Source organism: Dermacentor albipictus, chromosome 2 (genome assembly GCF_038994185.2).
Source record: "Dermacentor albipictus isolate Rhodes 1998 colony chromosome 2, USDA_Dalb.pri_finalv2, whole genome shotgun sequence".
In the NCBI taxonomy this organism is placed as follows: domain Eukaryota; kingdom Metazoa; phylum Arthropoda; class Arachnida; order Ixodida; family Ixodidae; genus Dermacentor; species Dermacentor albipictus.
In genome coordinates this window covers 180,509,515-180,530,671 of record NC_091822.1, presented here as the reverse complement: position 1 = coordinate 180,530,671, position 21,157 = coordinate 180,509,515, and the positions used below count along the sequence as shown (strand labels likewise).

At 42.0% G+C, this 21,157-nt stretch overlaps 1 protein-coding gene across 2 annotated transcripts in view; it reads left to right on the top strand.

The window, feature by feature from the left end:
• The first annotated feature begins 5,103 nt into the window (after positions 1-5,103).
• The window catches only part of Plod (procollagen lysyl hydroxylase), a 171,924-nt gene continuing 155,870 nt past the window's right edge, over positions 5,104-21,157 (top strand). Inside the window, exons 1-8 of one of the 2 annotated variants that reach the window (XM_065453044.1) lie at positions 5,104-5,227; positions 5,987-6,106; positions 6,196-6,293; positions 9,894-10,030; positions 12,769-12,883; positions 15,151-15,196; positions 18,576-18,599; positions 20,468-20,580. In XM_065453044.1, the coding sequence (XP_065309116.1) occupies positions 5,140-5,227; positions 5,987-6,106; positions 6,196-6,293; positions 9,894-10,030; positions 12,769-12,883; positions 15,151-15,196; positions 18,576-18,599; positions 20,468-20,580 (741 nt within the window). In that variant the 5' untranslated portion in view covers positions 5,104-5,139. The remainder of the gene's footprint in view (positions 5,228-5,986; positions 6,107-6,195; positions 6,294-9,893; positions 10,031-12,768; positions 12,884-15,150; positions 15,197-18,575; positions 18,600-20,467; positions 20,581-21,157) is intronic. The other variant, XM_065453045.1, reaches the window with a different exon arrangement.

Sequence of the window (21,157 nt, the reverse complement as noted above, 5' to 3'; positions counted from 1 at the left end):
TAGGTTCAAATAAAGAAAGAAGTACGGCGGCTGGAACAGAAAAAATAAATAATTCACTGCAGTCGCGCTATTAAAATATTGTTAAGAAGTTTAAATGTCCGAGGTCTTGTAATTCGTTAACAAAGAAACACGTTAGCTACAAACGGAAAGCCAAGTACGTATCTTTCAGAAACGGAAGGAGGGTACGGCGAGCATGGTGGCATCGACACGCACCACCACTGCGGTGCGTCTCAGCACTGTGGTGCAGGCACAGGGCGGAAAGTTTCCGTTTCCGATGCGCTGGTCTGGGAACACCCAGACTCTGGGGCTATATACTTGAGGATTCACGAATAATTATGCTAAAGAGCTGGGTTTCTGATTCCTGAACTTGTTTCGTCGGCCAATTGCAGATAACTAAAACTTGCTGATGTTCGTCGAATGATATCCTTACCCACTCCTTCATCTCGTGTATCACTACCACCGAATTCATTTGACTTCGCTGTTACATAATCACATGGCCTTACGTTTTGTCCGCGAATGCTTCTCAAGTCAGGCTCGTTTAACCCTATAGACGAAACTAAGGATGAGGGTTACACCCACCTAAATCATTTATTCTAACATTTCCGCCACTCTTTCTGGAGACTCTAGTAGACATGTTCTTAGTACATTTCCGAAGTAAGAATTAGAACTTGAGACTGACTCCAACCAAATAACTGAATTTTATTATCCCGACGTTTCGGAGCCCATTCGGCTCCTTCTTCAGGGGGTTGTTCTTCGGGGGGTGGCGGTGTGCCGCTTTTAAAGCATCTTTTTTGAAGAAAGGAGGGGTCTACACTCAAAGGGGTCTCTCACCCCCTTTGAGTGTAGACGAGATCTGCCGCCTTCTCGAACTGTGCCTGTCCAATACCTATTTTACCTTCCGAGGCAGCTACTACAAACAGGTTAAAGGAACTCCTATGGGGGCCTCAATTTCCGTTGCCATGGCTAACTTGACTATGGAGAGCATCGAGGAGAGAGCTTTAAATACTTTTTCCCCGAAACCAAAAGTCTTCCTCAGGTACGTGGATGATTGTTTTTGCATCGTGAAGACGAGCCAAGTCGAAAACTTGCAGAAACACTTAAACTCCATAGACCCGGATATACAGTTCACATATGAGCGCGAACAGAACGGATCACTCCCATTCTTAGATGTACAAGTTACACGAAAAGACGGCATTTTAAAATTTTCAGTCTACCGAAAACCAACCCACACAGGCCGCTATCTTCATTTCCAATCCGACCATCCGGCAAACCACAAGGCATCTGTTGTAAATTCTTTATTCAAACGAGCCGAAACTCATTCCTCATCGGAATCGGATCTAAAGAAAGAAAAGAGAACGGTTCTCAACGAACTTAAGAGGAACGGCTACACAGATGACTTCATTCGAAAAACAACCAGACAACAAAAAAGAAGAAGCAATATGCGGGACCTTCAGCCGTCGACTTCTCCCCAACCCCAGAAGCGAGTGTCCATCCCGTACATCAGAGGTACCAGCGAAGCGCTCAGCCGAATATTAAAAAAAGAAGGCCTCAAAGTGGCGCACAAACCAATAAACACTTTCAAATCCTCCTCCCTAAACCAAAAGATCGTCCACCTAAAGAAAAAGCTCAAGGCGTCGTCTACAAAATCAGTTGTGCCGACTGTCCGGCGTCGTACATCGGGGAAACCAAAAATCTAAAAGAAAGGATCAGACAGCACGAGAACGACGTCAGGACATTCAACCGTATTCGCAGCGCCGTCGCTGAACACTCTGAAGACGCCGACCACAAAATTGCTTTCAAGGAAACTGAAATCCTTCAAACAGAAACGAACTGGCGAAAGAGACTACTACTGGAGTCATGGCACATTCAGAATACGGGGAATAACATAAACCGCGTGAAGGGCAACCTACCCTCGGTGTATGTCCATGGCCTTGGCGACCTGACGAAAAGAAGAAAAGGACGCACAGCCAGATAGACTCCCGCTTGTTTCACCAACACAGAACGTCGGCGCGACCCTGTAACCTCCCCCCCCCCGCCCCCCATCAAGGGCACCCTCGCGAGCACTCCCCCCAGCACCGGTCATCCCAGCACCATGGAAGCGCTCAACAACACACCCCCTTTCCTTTTGTTCCCCCCCCCCCCCCCACCTTTCCGTCTGTGAAGTGTTTCCCCACCTCCCGTTCCCCCCCCCCTCCTTTCTTCAAAAAAGATGCTTTAAAAGCGGCACACCGCCACCCCCCGAAGAACAACCCCCTGAAGAAGGAGCCGAATGGGCTCCGAAACGTCGGGATAATAAAATTCAGTTATTTGGTTGGAGTCAGTCTCAAGTTCTAATCAATTTCCCAACCAGACAGGCAATTCTGTCGAAATGTTTAGCTTCAAGTCATTTCCGAAGTAATTATAACATATTATTTTACACACTGTTGCTACCCCATGCGTGATAAAGCTGATGTACCATGACGTAGAGTTCACTCAGGACAGGGTTCATTGGAGATCGCTGGTAGAGGCCTTCGTCCTGCAGTCGACATAAAGTAGGTGGGATGAATACGACATTGAAAGGTGGCCCCCGTGTGGTTCCAAACGCTTCCCAATCCCCTATCTGAAGGAACATTTTTTTACCTAAGTCTGGTCTTATGCCAAGCATCTCAAGCCACAGACCGAAGAAATGTAAAGTTAATATAAAATGACGCCGCTGAGACATATTTGAGTTGTCCTGTCTCAACACGTGGAAGAATAAGAAGTTGACCATCTGGCAGGCTTCTGTTGTGTAGCCTTAGCGTGTCACAAAACTGAAGACAAGAAGAAGACAGCATGCTTGATTTGGCACCGGCTGATCAGCTGTGGATTGTTCGTTCACATACTTTATTTCTGAGAAGTGAGGACGTACCGTGATAATTGTTCATTTTGCCATTTTAACTGCCCACGCTTCGGTAAGAGAGAGAGAGAGAGAGAGAGAGAGAGAAAGAGAGAGAGAAATAACATGAGTGGGAGAAAGGCAGAGAGGTCGGCCGGAGGAGCTTTGCCTCTGGTCTGCTACACTGCGTAGGGGAAATAATATACCGACCCTGGCAAGCAGCTGAATATATGCAATTTTTTTTATTTTGTCCCATGGATGGCTAAAATATGAGGCCATATTTGAGTATCAGCAGTGTCCCGTCCTTAGAGAGAAATTGCATTTTGTCAAAGCTATATACACGCTCAGCCTGGCGATCTTTCCCACAAAATTCACTCTTAAAAAAGTTTAATTACACCTTTTGGGCTGTATCTTGTCACGCAACAATTATCGTTATCTGTCTTGCCTGCATTTCCTTTCTTTAACGCTGCGAGCCCCGTACTTCCAAGTCACGAACGGCTTGCGCGTTATCAGTGTGACGCAGCATACTCGACAGGAAAGTAGCGAGCGCAGAGATTTCAAGAAAGGGAACGCAAGAAAGACAGACGACGATTGCCGTTGTGGGGCAAGATAAGCCCCAAAGGGTGCAAACTTTTTTGAGAGTGTAGAAAAAACAAAAGAAATACTGCAGGGTGCTGATACCTCCTGCTGCGTTGCTGTCACAAATTACAATAATTTTTGGCTTATTTGACGTGCGCGAGGTCACGTGTTGGGGTGGGCACGTGGCAGTTGGTTCCAACCGATGTTTCGACTCGAGCAATGGCAGCCCTGTATTGTCTAGAAGCAAAGCGACAAAGCGGATGACATAAATCACACTTGGCGCACTTAATAACCCGCCGCGCACTGCTCCATAACGGGTTCGGCCTTCGGCTTCTGTTCGGGACGTAGAAGGCACGCGGCTTACACGCGTCAGCATACGGCACTTCCCATCGCCGCTCGCGGGCCGCCAAATGCAACGAGAGATGTTTGACTTTCGTTCGTTCGCGGCTGATACGCTATCCTTTTCTTTTTCTTTTTTTTTTTCGCAGCGCGCGACCTTGCTTTTGGGTTTTTGTTTCAAAGAGCTCGCTGGGTCACGTAACCCCCGACACGAAGTTGCGGAGCTTGCGGTCCCTTTCGAGAACTCATCCTCATGCCTTGAAGCTGCTCGACGTGGCTCTCATTTTGTGATCTACGTTCACTGTCCATATATATGGTGTATAATGAATGGCCATTCATTGTAAAGTAATTCTAAATAAGCTTGACTGCATGACTAATGTGTATAGTTCAATTAAAGATTTTTCAATTTCATTTTTTTCCGTTTTGCTCTATATCTGTTGTAATTTTTCTTGGCGAGGTGTCGGTGTTGCGAAAGCTGCATAAATTAGATGCATACGATTTCTTCCCCATCTGTCACTTCTAAGCACTGTTCTTCCGCTCGCGTTGGTTGTGCGTCCCGGCATTTGCACACAGTAACGTACTACTACTACTACTACTACTACTACTACTACTACTACTACTACTACTACTACTACTACTACTACTACTACTACTACTACTAATAATAATAATAATAATAATAATAATAATAGCAAACTCGATCTTTCGATCGTGGTCGAGTGATACCACAAGCAGAGGTATTCCGCACTCCGTGTAAAAGAATGTATATTCCGTTCTGATATGGCATCAGTCAATTAACTCAGATGCGCTCAGAGTTTCCTCAGCGCAATGCCCCATGCACTAACATAAGTAGTAAATATAAAGAAAAGGAAAGAAATACCAAATTATTACTACACGTGTGTTTGCCTCTTCGAACGGAGACGTGACTTTTGAGACCGAATTGCGTGAGCATAACCGAGTGCGCTGATCGCAAACATATGCGCCACGACACAATGCCAACTTGGGCGCTGATCTAGCTCCGTGTGGGCCGCCGCGCCGCACCCTTGCAACACGCCTCGGAGACGGGGACGGCGAGGCCGTCTAGGAAGATGTGAGCGACGGGACAAGGGGGGAAATGGAGACTTCTGAAGGGAGAGAGCGGCTCGAATCGAAGCCGTACAAGGCGCGAAGAAAAATAAAAAGATAAATTGTGACAACGGCACGAGCGAAAGTTGAACGAGCAGCAAAAAGAAGCTGAGGAGGGGAGTGGCGGGTTTGGAGTCTGGAGAAGAGAGAGGACGTGGTGAGAGAGGAGGAGAGCGCGCCGCCGCCTTCGTTCGCGCCGCTCAGAAGGAAAGGGACCACTGCCTTGCCTGCCCCGTTTCAAAATGGCCGCGCTACGGCTGGTGGTCATCGCCTTTATAGCAACTTTCTCGCGTCACGCGGTCGCCGATGAGGATTCTCAAGGCAAAGCAGGTACGTGAATCGATTGGCAATGAAACTGCGTCGCTACTCGATCACTATGCCGCGTGTTCGAAGCCTTCAACACACTTAACTGAGCGCATCTCGCTCTAATGCGATGCTTGGGTGCTTCGACGAGCGGAGCGTGCGGAGGCGATTGTTTATTCTACGCGGTGTCAAGAAGTTACAAATTTTAGTTATCAGTAAGATTTCTTGTAGGTATTTTAGGGACATAAGCTGCGCGTATTTATTGCTACTGGCGTTTCTGTTGATACGATGCAGTTGAAAGAGGAGCGCACGGAGTATTTTTGCGTGGACGTATAGCTAATGGAGTTGCGTTACTTCGTGCGAACTTGGAATGTAAACTTTTGCAGTGCCCCGAAGGGCCGCTTCTACACTAGCTTTTGAAGGTATTTGGTAACTTACCCGCCTCTTTTGTGTCTAAAGAGTATCGATCTTTCATTTTGCAAAAGCCGAGGTTCCGGGTTCATCTCCGGGTACGTCGAGTGATTGCAACTTTGCGGAGCTTTCTTTTGTCGAATCCCGCTGATGTCATGTTTATTTAAGGAATCCTTTCTTTTTATCTTACGCAAATTAGCGGGCAAAGAGGCGAAACAGAAGCGCGATCAGCTGCTCCACGGAAACGCGCTAGGTTTCGGTTTTGTGAGTTTCGTTTCTCTTGGTGTCATTTTTGCGGCTTCTTATTGTGAAACGTGCGAGAGGGGAAGAAAAAAAAAAAGCAGAGGCGCTTACGCGTTTATGTATGTATGCCAGGTTTCTGCAACGTTGCGGCTGACAGTGGCAGCCAAGGCATTGCCTGCCAACCTCCAGTGGATGCCAACGAGCATGTCAAATCAGTTTATGTTGCGAATGATTCTGAATCAGTCAAGCCTGGTGAGTAGTTGACTTTCTGTTAACCGTACCGGGTGAAGGGCTTTGCCGCCTTATAACTAACAGTTTGCCCGCTTGCTTTTATTTTCCAGGTACTCACCGCCTAGTCATATTTACAGTCGCCAGTGATGAAACGGATGGTTTTAAGCGTTTTGCTCGCTCTGCAAAAATCTATGGCTTGCAACCAAAGGTAATCTCCATTGGCTGTATTTGATTGACTGAGAGTGCGCATTGACATAAACATTGAGTGGCTGAAAGTGCAGGTCTTACAGTATACACACACAGAATGTATACATTTACCAGATTAACCTTTCCATGTCACGTTTTATTTCTTCTTACATTGACCCTTTTCGCGGCGATCTCGGGGGCGCTGCAATGTTTGATCACGTGATGACGCGTCCATTGCTTGCCTTAACTGCCTCCATTGCCTCCACATTTGCAATGGGTGTGTACGACGCCGGTGCGACTTAGCAAACCTCCGTTTCGGGAAATATCGTAGACGGTGACTGGGTGGACAACACGAAGCTTTGACCACAGGTTCAGAGAACATGCAAAAGCGCTTTGGAAGATGATTAAGTTATGTCCAAAAGGCACAAGCAGTATATACGGTGCTTGCTTTAAAAGCAAGGCTAAATATGTATTCCAAGCTATCCATACTTTCCACTCATGAATTGAATCAGGATTAGTGTGTTTTGCTCTCCGTTCTTTATTTGGCAAATACTTTGAAGCAGCAGCATGTCACATTTCTGACTCGGTAAATTTCCTTGGTCTGGTCACTATCTGATTATTTCTGCCTGATTGCTTGCGGATGTGCTCAGTTCCGATAGATTAGTTCTTGCTGCGCGCAAGGCTTGAAATGTAGCCGTCTTGTACATTGCATGTAATACCTTGTAGCAAAGATGTACTATCGTTACCAACTCGTGTACTCTTGTGGACCATTACGAAACATTTAGCTTCAACCATTCATGCGCTATCGGTGTACTCTGTCATTTCTTGCGCGCATATGTTGCGCATGTATTCAAGTGGGGGCTCGTTCACTTATTGACACATTGGTGATAGAGCGGGTCTACGATTCCATGCCAATTGGGGTACATGTGCGCATATATTGTGTGCGAAATGTACTATGACAGGAAGCGGCGCTGTTCCCTTTGTCATTGTTTAACGAGCGGTACTCTTGCGGATGTTCTGGGGCTGAAGCACTTTCTTTGGAGATTAGCGATGCAACATTGGGGGATGAGCAAATTTCTGTATCCTTGAAAAAAGCTGTACATCGCGAAGTGCCGGTAACATGTACAATCAGTTGCAGCAATAGTTCACGAACTTGTCTACACAGATCATTCCATTCCTTAATATGCCAGTCACTATTTTGTAGCCAACTACTGCACACGTCTTCAATCGACATGACTCAATCCGGCATGATTGGAGCACAGTGCATTAGTGAAAACTCAGTTGCATTTCCAACAACTGATCATACAGAAGCAAGGTGGAAGCGGTAATTGTTTCATATTCATGCGCTGTCACTGAGGCGATGTGCGGCGTTCCACTGAAAGTGCCATCTCATTTGTCTAGAACAAATTGCTCCATGAAAATGGTCAATATTTTTTGTAGTATATATTGTACCCGTGCACAACTTTATGTATGTTCCTTGTTCTGGGAGAAGAAGAGCTGCGGTGCGAAATTTGCAACAAGTTCTGTGCTCCATGGTGTGCCTACAGGATGTGCATGTTTAATGAGTACATGTGAAAGCGTAATTGTTTGTATGCGGCAGCTTGCATGGTACTGTAGCACCAATGCGAGCAACATTGCACTCTCAATTTTTGGCAGCCAGAGAGGAATAAAAATAATTGGCATGGAAGTCAAAGCAGCATGCTGTTAAAAAGGTATCTCTACAATGTTATTTTTCAACTGAATTCAGATACACAAGAGCGCAATAGCTCATAGGCAAACAAAATGGTTATGTGGATACCTGTCCATTTCACTTCATTGTTAATCTTCATTATCTGAAACATTGGCAAGGAAGTGCTTTAAGCGCATAGTTCACATTTGCAGTTAAATTTGTTTGCACTAAAGACTGTTTCATACATGGCACTGTCATATCAAAACTGGAAACCAGTCTAGTTTGTTATCCAGGAGTCAGTTAAAGTCTTTATACACAGCTGTCTTCCTGTTTTTGCAGGTTAGCTTTGTGATTGACTAGAATGAGAATTGTGCCGACGGTATTACATTACTATGCACCGTAGTCTATCTGGATGTTGTCATCGTTGCAACAGCAGCGCTCGGTCCCAAGTGAGAACATGCAGACAATTTTGGTTGCCTTGAGCTGTTGTTTAAGCGAGAAAATTTTCCAGAGCATAACTTGTACAGACCGAAGGTGCAACTGTAAGGCTAGAGTCATCCGTGCACAGAGAGAATGACGAAAAGAAATAGTCACTTGCATTGCCTTCTGTCATTTGCTGTCATGCAGCGCTGACATTGTTCATCTTTGCATGGCAATTGTACTGAAATACAGTGCATTAACATGTCTAGTTGGGCCTCTTAGTTAAGCGTATGGACATATGATGTAGGGTGTGAGATGTGGGCAACATTATATAAGAATAAGGCACACATAACAGGTATTTATTTTAGACTGTGTAGAATTAAAAAAAAAAAAGATTGCTTGTGGCAGATAGCACAATCCCAATCCTTGAATGTGACTGCTTGAAGAGGGGGACATTACGTACGCAATAAACCAAAAGGCATAATGGACAAATTAACAAAAAATGGTAATGAGGATTTAATAAAACACCTTACAGCACATTATGCAATTTGTGACTAGAATTATTAATTTGTAGTGAGTTGGCAAGGCATGTGCACTTGGGCTGAATTGTTAGGACGGCACTGGTTTCAAGATATGCTTCGTCAACCTTGTGGTAGAACTGACCTGTTGTTCCACTTACATTAAGAAAATGCCATTTTAGGCATTGAAGTACAAAAGTAGCTGTCCTCGCATTCTTGCAGGCTGGCGTTTTTATTGACTAGAATGACAATTGTGCCAGCGGTATTGTATTACTACGGACCATAGTCTATCTGGTTGCTGTCATCATTGCAATAGCAGCAGAATAGGTGTCCACTTGGAACGAATTGTAAGGATGGCACCGGTATCAAGATATGCTTCGTCAACCTTGTGGTAGAACTGCCCTGTCGTTCCACTTACGTTTAGATAGTGCCATTTTGTGCATTGAAGAACAAAAGTAGCTGGACTGTCATTGTATTTTGTCACACGCTTGAGGAATTCACATATCGAAATTAGTGTTTTGTCTTCGTAAATCAGTAGGTACAATTAGTAAATTGGCAACATGTGTTGTAAGGTAATTCGTTGAACACATTATTTGAAACAGTCAAGCTCAAAGAAATTTGCGAAAATTTGTTAATTAGCCGATTATGCATTTCAATTTCATGTGCAAGTGATGTCTGCCTTTTCCAGTAATCCAGCTCAAGGATTAGAACTGTGCGACCTGTGACAGGTGACTTACAATTCTGGATAGTCTATAAAACAAATAACTCGGTATGCGCTGTATGTATCATATTGTCCCGCTATTTTATTTTCCACATCTGTTAAACACACGTTACGTCCTGTTCACTGGTGTGTTGTCCATATGCTTATGCTTTGTTGTTTATGCGGTCAGATAATTATGCATAAGCCAGAATATACTATCTGCATTTTTAGGTGTCATCCTGTCCCAGTGATAAGTGTGCCCTTATTTCTCCACACTTTTATGAGGAATGAAATTTAACACATTCCAACTTTCAGATTCTTGGAATGCATGAAGATTGGCTTGGGGGTGACATGGCTAAAGGAATGGGAGGTGGCTACAAAGTCAGGCTCCTCAAGAAGGCCCTAGAAGATTACAAGGACGATGCATCGACATTAATCATGTTTGTTGACAGGTGAGACATCCATATGCTTGGCTGTGCCACTGTGGCATTATAAACCTTGCTACTGGCGTCAGATTTTTTATGTGTGTACAAAATACAATTTTCGTTGCAACAGTAGTACATGTTTTGAACAAAACATATGACTTATGTTAAAGAAGGTGGTCATACTTCTATGTTACAATGTTATAACAGAACGAACTAGCAACTGGCTATTTGGGTGGTCCGGTGAGAGCTTGGGTGTTTTTGAACTGTTTTACAGTGTTTTGAAGCAAAGCTGTTCTGCCTACAATCCCTGGATCACGATCCTGGGTCTCGTACGTTTCCATGCTGTCTGGATATATGTTGGTTCATGTCTATTTCTATAGCATGCAGACCTCTTAATGGAATAGTGCATAATCTTTGGTGGCCTCTTTAGTCTTTTAAATTTCATATATTTGGGCTGCCCATTCTTGGCCCATTTTGTATGTGCCACTCGCATGTGCTTTTCCTTTGCTAATCCTCCAAAATAGGTGACATGTGGCCCATGTCATACGTGTCCTGGGTGGACTTCATGCAAAATGGTTCCTTTGTATAAAATTAAAAAGACATCTTCATCCTACTCCTTGTTGTCATCATCATCATCCCTCTGTTCAATTCAATTCTAATGTGGTGTGTGCCAAAACCACAATCTGATTATAAGGCACATTGTAGAAGGGGAGTGCAGAATATTTTTGACTACCTAAAGTTCTTTAACGGGCAGTCAAATCTAAGTGCACAAGTGTTTCTGCATTTTGCCCCCATCGAATTGCGGTCACCGCAGCCGAAATCGTACCCATGACCTCGAGCTTTGCAGTGCAACGCCATAGCCACTGGGCTACCGTATCAGGTCGTCATTCTTGGGAACATGACCGATCCCTCACGAAAAACCTGGCTTTGCCACAGAGCTTTAGTTGCTGCCTTTCCCTCATTTATGAGTGTTTACAATTTGCTGAAGAAGGCTTATAATTTGTTGAAGAAGGGCAGTGGGCAATGTATCAATATGTACCAAGTGTGAAGGAACACTACTGCAGACACTAAGCAGCTATTCGACAACTATGAGCTTTTTCCTGCTGCTGTTGTGCCATGGGATCATGGGTTATCACGCAGCTGCTAAATCTGTCCTGTACTGTTGTAATAATGGGCCTGTGGGCACATACCTGCCTACAAGCATATATCACACCCACAGCTGCATGAGAAACATGAACAAGTTAGCAGGAAAGATGTTTTATATTGTTATTTGAGGTAATCATAATATACTCATGATCAAAGCATACCACTGTGTTTGTATGTGTAACAAAGCATGTTTAGTTTAGCCACTTTTAATTCAGGCATTAAAATACAGCCCAAAGAGGCCCTGAAGCACTTTCCTTACTAATCATAAGAATGGCCTCACTATTAAAGGACGTCGTCTCACAAATTTCTTGCTGCAAAAGTTTTTGAATCCTCCAACTATAAGTGAAGCTATCACACTAATAGCCGGCTTTCTCTCTCTCGTTTTGTCTCCACTGGCATGCTGTAAGCAACACAGCGAAGCCAAGAAGGCAAAGCCCCGGTCAAAAGTTGTGTGCCGCAGCCGCGAAAGGGCTTATCGTGGCACCTCATGGTGGTCGTGTCAGGCTTTGCTACGTAGCACGGCACTTCCGTCTCGGAGGCCAGGCAGAGCAGATTCAGCTATTCGCAGTGCAAAGATCACAGATTCATATATTTCTCATTTCCTTAACTCAAAATTAACAATGATGTATTACTGTGAATGCTCTCGTGATCATGAAATCAGCCAATAGCATTGGTGGGTCGAGCTGCATTCGATGATGCTGCATGACAACATTGCGGAAGTGAGAGCAAGCAATTTTTTGCTGTATTCGACTGGAGATTATAAATTCCCTGCTGCATGCAGTGCAGCAATATTTGGCACATATGCTCATAGCAGCGTCTACGACAGACCGGCGTTTTTTTTACTAACTTCAAGAAGTGATTCAGGGTCCTTTTAAACTGTCTACTGTGGTCCGGGCAAGCTTGCACAGCTAGTTACTGTCTGGTTTGAGACCACTGTAACTTAGGAAGCAGTTGCATTTGTTTTGAAGTCCAGTATAATATCTTGTGGGGTAACAAGCTGTTTGCAACATCTGTTCACTTAAATGTGGCCGGTTAAGGGGAAAAATCAGTTTTAACAATCACGGCAAATGCTGTAATCATTGTAATGAATAAAGAAGACGCAAGCTATATTGTCACTTGCTGCTTGACTTCCTGACCAAATGAATAAAGTGGCAGGGACTATAAGGCTTCTCTTCTGCAGCTTATGTGGGCAAAAAAAATTTACCAAGAACACTTTACTTTGTTTGCAGAGCGAAATCGCCACGCGACTGGCCGCTTGAGGTACTTTGTGTGTATTCGCAGACTTCTTTCACGGTCGGAAAAACACTATTATGTAGCATGTATTGAGGAACAGAAAGCTGTATCGGAAGTTGTTCATGTTACTCTGCAATTTCTTCATTGACACTTTTAATCTAATTGTCATATTTGAGAAGTTGATTAATCAATAATAATTATCTAATTAGGTGGAATGAAAAAAATTGTTTGAGTATCTCCAAGCCAAGCTACATTAGCCTTGTTCTGTCCAGCTACGTGGCATTTGCAAATTTTAAAACTCTGGCTAAAGTTAGCTGGGACATGCTGTATACTACTGTGCTTTTCTGTTGCAACCCTTTACAACGCGATAAATTCTCTCTTTCTAGTTACGATGTCATATTCACTGCTGGAGAAGACGAAATACTTCGGAAGTTCTACAAGTTCAACTCTAATGTTGTGTTTTCAGCTGAGGGCTTTTGCTGGCCCGACAAAAGTCTTGCGGTGAGTACAAAGTGATGCTTGCGAGTAGCTCCCACCTTATACCTTGCGCACGCCTCCTTTGGTAATTACGGTGCCAAAAGTGATATGTCATTAGCCATTAGGGGCCATTGAAATGATGAGCTGGTATAATGTTGTGTCTGCCTTTGTTAGATTCTGCCCTATTCTTAAATGTGCCTTACCAGCTGCCCAATTTTTGTGACAATGTTGTCAATAGAAGAGACTGCATAGTTGTACATTAAGAAAAAAATGATAGGGAATAAAACTTAATGAGTAGATTAATAAATGAGTAGATTTCTCACATATACTGGGGTGTATGTGGTGTAAAAAAATAGTCCAGCTTTTGGACTTGTGTTGACAATGAAACACTTGCACCATGCGAACACTTATTGTGCATCTGCATTATTTTGTCCCTTGGCTCTGTTTTACTTACTGCCTGAGTCAGGACCAACTTTCCTAAAGTACTGTTTTGTTCTGGGAACTTGTAAATTGAAAAGCAAGGCTATTGCTCTCATTTTGCACAGTTAAGCAGGAAATATCAGAATGACATCTGCCTTAAAGGGGCCCTGGAACAGCTTAAAAAAAATTAATAAATGGATCCAGTACTGAAAAGAATCACATTATAAATGTTTTGTGATGAGACATTTTTGAATGAACCTTGTATGAGTACAGTTATGAACAGTGAAATTATGGGCCTGTCACACTTTCGTAGTCATCCCCTTATTTTTCTTGTTCTTTCTGTTCTGAAAGCTGTGCTAATTAGGAGCCCAGTGTAGTTCTATAAGACGCTATGCTATTGCTCGAAGGTTTCGTATTGACACAGTCGTACTGCTCCCGACCACCAGATGCTGACACAACCAAATTTGTGATTAGTATTCATAAGCCCCAACTGCAACTGTGCCATATTTTGGCTTAGTTTGACTATGGCACACAATGTCACAAAATGTGGTAACCGACGTACCATATTCTCGCTTTTCTTCTGTGTATCGCTAAAAAAAAACAACAACAAAAAACTATTGGATTTTACATGTCAAAATCAAGACCAGATTATGAGGCACGCAGTAGTGGGGAACTTCGAATTCATTTTGACCACCTGGGGTTCTTTTATGCGCACCCAACGCACGGCACACAGGCATTTGAGCATTTTGCCGCCATTGGAATGTGGCCGCAGCGGCCGGGATTGAATTTGCGACCCTGAGCTCAGCAGCACAGCACATCGCCACTGGGCTACCGGGGCAAATCTGTGTTTCACTCAACCACAGCCAGAAACATAGCCCACTGAGAGGCACGTAAAACTTGAAGTACTAATGAAGAACTAATGTTATTAACAAAAAACTTGGCCCCCATAGACACAACTCTGCAATACATGCCGTGAACTTGTTGGTGCGAAAGGTAGCGAAAAATTCAAGCACACAATATAAATGAGAAACGGTGCTTTAGTTCCTTAAGTGCCATGACAAATTCTAAAGATATTTTAGGAGTGCAGCATTTTTTTAGACCTGTATATATTGAGCCAAGCTTCTGCAAAAAATATAAAAAAAAATAGGATGTCTGTTAAAATTTTACTGGTCTCGTTGAAAAAAAAAAATTGCAAAAGTCCTAACGTATTATTTATTTGTAAAAATGACAAGAAACTGCACATATCTACATGTGCAAAAATTGGGGAAAGTTCACAACGAATTAACTCATCATCGGTAGTTAAGGGGTTACTGATATTACACATTGTATTCTAGTTCTCCTTGTGTATCTTTATTGTTGGCTGATGGTGAATACCCATGTTTAAGGTAAGTGGTGCTGTCCTATTGGGCCACTATATTCAAGGAATCTTTTATTTAATCATATAAAATGACCAAATGACTACAGTCCACATTTTTTTTTTCTGTAGGAACTAGCATCAGCTTTAAAAATTCTTTTGAGTGATGTCTGGTTTATGTTCTGGTCTTTTGAAATTTGATTTTAGTTGACAGTAGGAAAGTAGTTGTACAAATTGAACTAAAAGAAATGTAATGTGTTCATTTTTCTTTACTACAATAAAAGCAATACATTTACATCTCATTATTGATCTGCCGAGGAGGAGTCAAACTAAAGTGTCATTAGCAGCGAGGCAACTTGGGTTCCCTGTTCTAAAGCAGGTCATTATTTAGACACTAATGTTGTGAAGTGTTTCAATACTTTCGTAGTCCACAGAGTAGTTAATTATTTCAGCTCTTTCTGTCCACTCTCAGAATTATGTTTGAATGGTCAATTTACTTTCTTTTTTGTTTGTGCAGGAGGCTTATCCAATAGCAAATGGGGAACGTTTTCTCAATTCAGGAGGTGAGACTTTGTTTCCATTGCTTTTAAAGAATTAATTATTTCATATTTATTTCCAACATGCACAAATTTTCGAGATATTTCATTACTCTTTTACGTTTTAAGCTTACATTCATTGTCAGCATCCCTTAAGAAAGTGAATACCTCATGAGAACAGAATAAATATGGAACTTTAGTTTTTTGTTGTAATTTCTTCTGGCTGAAGTGCTGACTTGCTGGCTTTGCTTTCCTTCAACTTGAACTTTATAAATTTACATTTGTCTCATAGTTCTCTAGTGGACATTTTCATTTTACAAATGACAAAATCATGCTTACTGTAAACTGTCCATGTATAATTTGTGTTGCCTCAGTGTGTTTTCAGTTGAAGGAGGCATCTGTAAATGTAGAGCAGAGAGAACTTATAGATAAGTAAAAAAAAAAAGGAAAGGTAAAAATGCATTTAACAAAGGATGTTCACATTAAAAGTTATACCACTGGCATTACATGCACATACACATTCAGAGCACGTTGCAGGTGCCATGTGTGGAAAATTGAGTCGTGTGGAGCCAAGGAAAGTTATTCAGCCACAGTGATGTTTCTTGCAACGGGACTTTTGGAATCATTCACTACAGTTTACCTACATAGGGAATGCCTGTAAAATTTTTGAATGAAAGGTCAAAGAAAACACAAAGTTTGAAATGAATTTGTTTGAGCGAGGTAAGTATTCACTCAGCTTAGGTTAGACTAGTTTATGTTTTAAGCTTATGACAGTGCATAATAATAAAATAAAGGCAAAGCTATGTGTATTGAAATGGCATCATTAAACCCAGCCTGGGTGGCAGTGTCAATTTTGATGCATCAGGAAGAAGACTTTGTCCTCTTGCACTTTTCGATGTGTCCTTTCAAACTCCTCGGGACTGTAGACCTTCCTGTGAATTATTCTTCATTGAATTAAGTTTGATCCAAGACAAAATTATGGCAATGTACGCATTGATACACATGGAAACACAGTTCTTATGTTTAATTCTGTGGAGCTCCAAGTAACTTTGACAATCACAATGTTAGTGTGAATGTTGTGGAAAGTAGGTTTGTTGTTTACTGTCATTACAGGTTCTAAAATAGTTGTTCATAGTTGATTGCTTTGGCAGCATACAAGATTTTGAGGCTTGTTTCTTTGCAGACCGTTTTCCATCTCTCAAGTTCTATATGAATGTCTTTTTTTCTGAGCTGGTTTTAGCTGCAGAAGCTTCACTATATATCTGCTGCTTTGCCTCATGACAGAAAGGGTTTAAATTTAACCATAAGCTCTGTTAAGCAGTTTTAAAACGCTCTGAAAGGTAGTGGGCCTACCGATGTTTTGAGAGTCCCCATTTGAAATAACATGTGTTGATTGCAGTATGGTAAAAAGGGCTGTTTCATGCGGTTCCTAATATGTTATCAGTATGACTTTATTACATGCTACGAGGCATTTACTTCAAACAGAATAATTTCATATTTATAAATGTGCATCTGCATTTTGTAGTATCTGCATTTCCTAACAGCTTAAGTGATATTGTGACAAACCTGATCTGGTGTAAGTTTTTAAGTGTTTGTTTACACGAGCCCACTTCATGTGTATTCGGAACACTTTTCACTCTTTTGTGCAAGTGTGCGCAGTTGAAATGGAAAGTGATCTGGTTGTATAGCTCAAGTTTTCTGGCCTAGTTTTCTGGCAAGTTTTCAAGTGAGCCCTCTTCCTATGTACTCAGTGTTGCCAGCTTTTTTCTGAGCATGCCACTAAACAGAAAAGTAATCACTAAATTTAGACTAAATGTGGTCACTGAAATGGCCACTAGATATGCCCTGTGAATTTGCAATAATGCAGCCATTTTGAAACACTTTAATGTGGACGAAAATGGTATAAATAATTTCTTGAAATATTTCACGTTCATGTAGTGTCCATGCTGTCAGGAATAAACAGTGAATTTACTAACAGGCTGTACAAGACATTTAATTTATTAGTGTATTTAAAAAGCAATGCATAATGACAGCTCAAATTTCATGTTTACCTTCAGATTTTACGATTACCAATCCAGCACGATTCAAAAGAATGTGGGTCACATGATTTACCCAGCACAAAGACGCATTTGGTCCACTTATGCCTGCAAATTTTCTAGTTTTGGACGCTTGGGAAAGGAGAACTAAATTATCCGGGGCAGTGTGGCAATTAAGTGACCTTTATATCGATTGAATATGTTGCAACCCCTTGATCCACCTGAAACCTATGTGTGGGATTACATTGTATGAAACCCATAAGAAACAGAGCCATTAAGGTCAGATTTATGTGAATTAGCCCAGCTGCTCCAATATGTGTGCTTTTGTGCAGCTAATATATCCTAGTATTCAGCTGCGCTGCATTATTAATCTCGCCATAAAGTTTATTGGAATAAGCTTTGGTAATTTGTTTTACTGCTACACTTGCGAACGTCCACCTGAAGAACATACTTGGGGAAACTGCAGCACTTGCAGCCTAAAGACCCATTCTAATAGGTATTGCAAAGAACGATGAAAATGAATATTGTGAGTGAAGCCTGAAGCCTATTTTCATTAGTCCAATTATCGCCTGTGGGTGCAGATCACTGTTGATTCATTATGGTCACAGAGCCCATACACCATACAGGAAATTTTGGCCACCTTTTTGTAGCTTTTCAACAATAAAGTGCATTCTAGAAAGTCATTTTTCATAACAGCTTTCTTAACTTTGAAATGTCTAAAATATTGCCAATTATTCAGTCACATCGCTAAAAGATTCGCTGGTTGCTGATTGGAAAAATTGCTGCGGAGCATGCCAAGAAGCTGCTAAATATAGTTGCTAAAGTCTAGTTGCTAAAATGGCAACATTGTGTGTACTTGGAGCAGTTGACATGGCAAACAGTGCAAATGATGGAACAAAAGAAATGCAAAAAGTCAACTGATTTTTATTTGGAGTTGTACAGAACGTATACAACAGAGACGATTTGCGACCTTGCATAAAAATCATATGACAGTTGGCACATATCTGTCCTGTTTGTATATCTCCTGTCCCATTGCCACTCCTTTTTGCCATCTTGAACACTAACTGACTCAACTTAAAAGTCTCATACTTAGAATGCTTACCACTTGTTTGTGAGAGAGTGGGCAAAATAATGTAAAAGTGATCTCTTACTTTGTACTGTCTTACCCAGTGCTGTCCCTGTGTGCTTCTCTGATATCCTTGTCTTTCCTTGCGCTGAAAAAATTATTTGAAGCTGAAGAGCCGTCTAGCAGGAGTGTGAATATGCTGAGTGACACGTGTTACTGTGTATCCGCCAAAGCATTTGCTTTACTCACATTGCTTATTCTTGTTTTGTGCTGTTCTTTGCTGTGAATGGCCCTAACTCCCTAGCTTGCCCCGATTTCTCATACGCAGGTGAGTAATGTGCTGAGCATGCATACGCATGAGATCCGGTTCAAATTGCTGTCGATGAGCACGGTCTACAGAGTAGGGTTAAACCTGACTCAAGTTTGCAACGTGGCTGAAGCAGATGCCTGCAATGTTCAAATGTGACACCAAAACTGTTGTCTTGAGCATAGAGATTTTATTGTCTGGTGATTTGTTTTGCCATGAACGCTTGTTGCTTCGTCTTGTATAGTGTTATGCTAGCATGGCTTTGTGGCATGTTGTGTTGTCTCAACTCACTGAAAGCTTTGCACCTGTCTGTTGATTTTTTTCCTGCAGTGCGTGTCTGTGTCTGTGCTAAGCTTATAAATTATTCTTGTAACCGAAATAAGGTGTTACTATACATATGGTCTCGCAGCAGCTCCCATCTGTTTGGTGCACAACTGTGCTCTATTGCAAAGTGCTATTTCTTGACTGGCATGATTTAACTCTTAAAATTTGTTGGAATTGCACATTGCTGATGTCTGTTTGGAGCGTTTCTTAACTATTCATTATGATGTTTGAAAGCCAACAGAGACAAGCAACTTTAGCCAGACCCAATAAAGTGAAAAGTATTGGTTGAAATATATGCAGGCTGAAATTCATGGCATTCAGTGTTGTGTGTCCATTATGAAGGCAGTGCAGCTCAAAAACATGTAGGTGTTTTGGTGTACAGCCTTTGCTGAAAGAAAACAAGTCACTGTACCTGTGACCACAATTCACTCTTCAGAGATTTCTAGCATCAGTAGCTTCATGGGTGTGACAGAACACAGCCAGGCCTCAGTGACAGTGAAGCTCCTGTTGCTTCATTTCTTTTGACAAAGGCTGTATGCAATCAGTTACCATGAGTATAACAGCGTTGTGTAAACTGTTACTTTTTAATGAAAGATCCAGACAGGTCTCACTCTGGAGCTTGGCTTTACGGTTTGGCTTAAAATTGGTTTCATGGTTGAAAGAATGGATGCTAATGCACTTTGTACTGTATGTTACTGGTTCCCGTAGTGTGCAAGTTACTGCCCTAGATATGGTAATATGCATGTGCTAGCAATTATATAGTGTCATCTTGTTTTATCATATCATTTTTACTCAGTTGTCTTGCAATTTATTATTACGCTTAAGCTGGCAGCAAATAATGCTAACATTTGCTAACATCTTCACTTTTATTCGAAAATGGTCATTCAACTTATAGCATTAATTTTTCTTACTGCGTGCAAACAAAAAGGAAGAAAAGGTAATTAGAAAAGACTGGAATGATTCAAGAATGAGAATTTTCAGACAATATGACCTTAAATAACTTCATTAATGCTTTGAACGAAAATTCAATATAGCACTAATGTTGTATTGTGTCTTATTGAATCTTACAATTTTACTTTCATATTTTGGTTTGAGGGTGCACTTTATAACATTTTGTCCATTATAGAAAGCCTTCTTACGCAGACTTTACTACAGTACAGTTAAAATACACAAGACATTCATTATTGCTTTCTTATGTGATGTTTCCAGTGTTATCTTGCAGCCAATTTGTGTGCCGATTGATGATTGAGGGCATTTTAACTTCTGATTTCGTGCCTTTTTTTATGTGTTTGTGTGTTAGTGTACTGTATTGTTTGAGCTGTCTTCCCTGTGCATGCTCATGTAGATATTTTTTCGTGAGGAGATTCGTGCAGCCTGGAGAGTGCAATGTTCATGCATGTAAAGCTGGATTTACGCATGCTGTGAATGACAATTATTGGTTGTGCATCACAATTCACTCTGGTATAGAAGGAAAGGTTGCTTAGCTTTGGGAATTTCTTTCGGTTTGTGTTTTGTTTCATGTTGTAAGATGGAGGGTCTTCTTTATCTTTTTTTTAAAATCCCAGGTTTCATCGGTTACGCTCCTCAGGTGTACAGTATTGTTTCTAGTTCCGATCTTGAAGATGATGCGGACGACCAGCTATTCTACACCAAGGTTTACCTTAATGAGGACCTTAAGGTGGGTGACTTTCTCAGCTTATAGCAGTATCTGCTGATTTGTGATAGTGCAACAAAAATCGGAGGACACATAAGCACTTCTTATGAGTTGCGAATGTGAAAATATTAATGTCCAATTGAACGCCACTGAGCGCCTTCGAGGTTTGTGTCGCTAGTAATGTGCCATAATGGTACGTGCTGCCTGAACCAGCTAGCAGCAGCAGCAGCAGCGTGTGGTGTTGTGTCGCAGCGGTATCACGTCACTGTATCTGCTCCATCGAGGCATGCTGGTGACGTGACGTCGCGGCGATGTTCTCTCCCCTCACACAACATCTGGTGTGCTACCACTGCAGAAGTTGTTCTGATTTGCACACTATGTTTCATCGAGGCGCGCTCGTGATGGGGTGTTGCAGGTACTGGGAATTTAGGTCCCATTCTGTGTCTACAGACACCACTGGCTTTTTCACTCAATGGACCATTTGATGCTTTCGCATCAAAAACCGAATTTCTAAAAGTGAAATGGGCACGCTGTCAACATTCTGCTGAGTTGGCTTGGTGGTGGAGCCAAGCTGGTATTCTGCCTTTCGCTGCTGGCATGA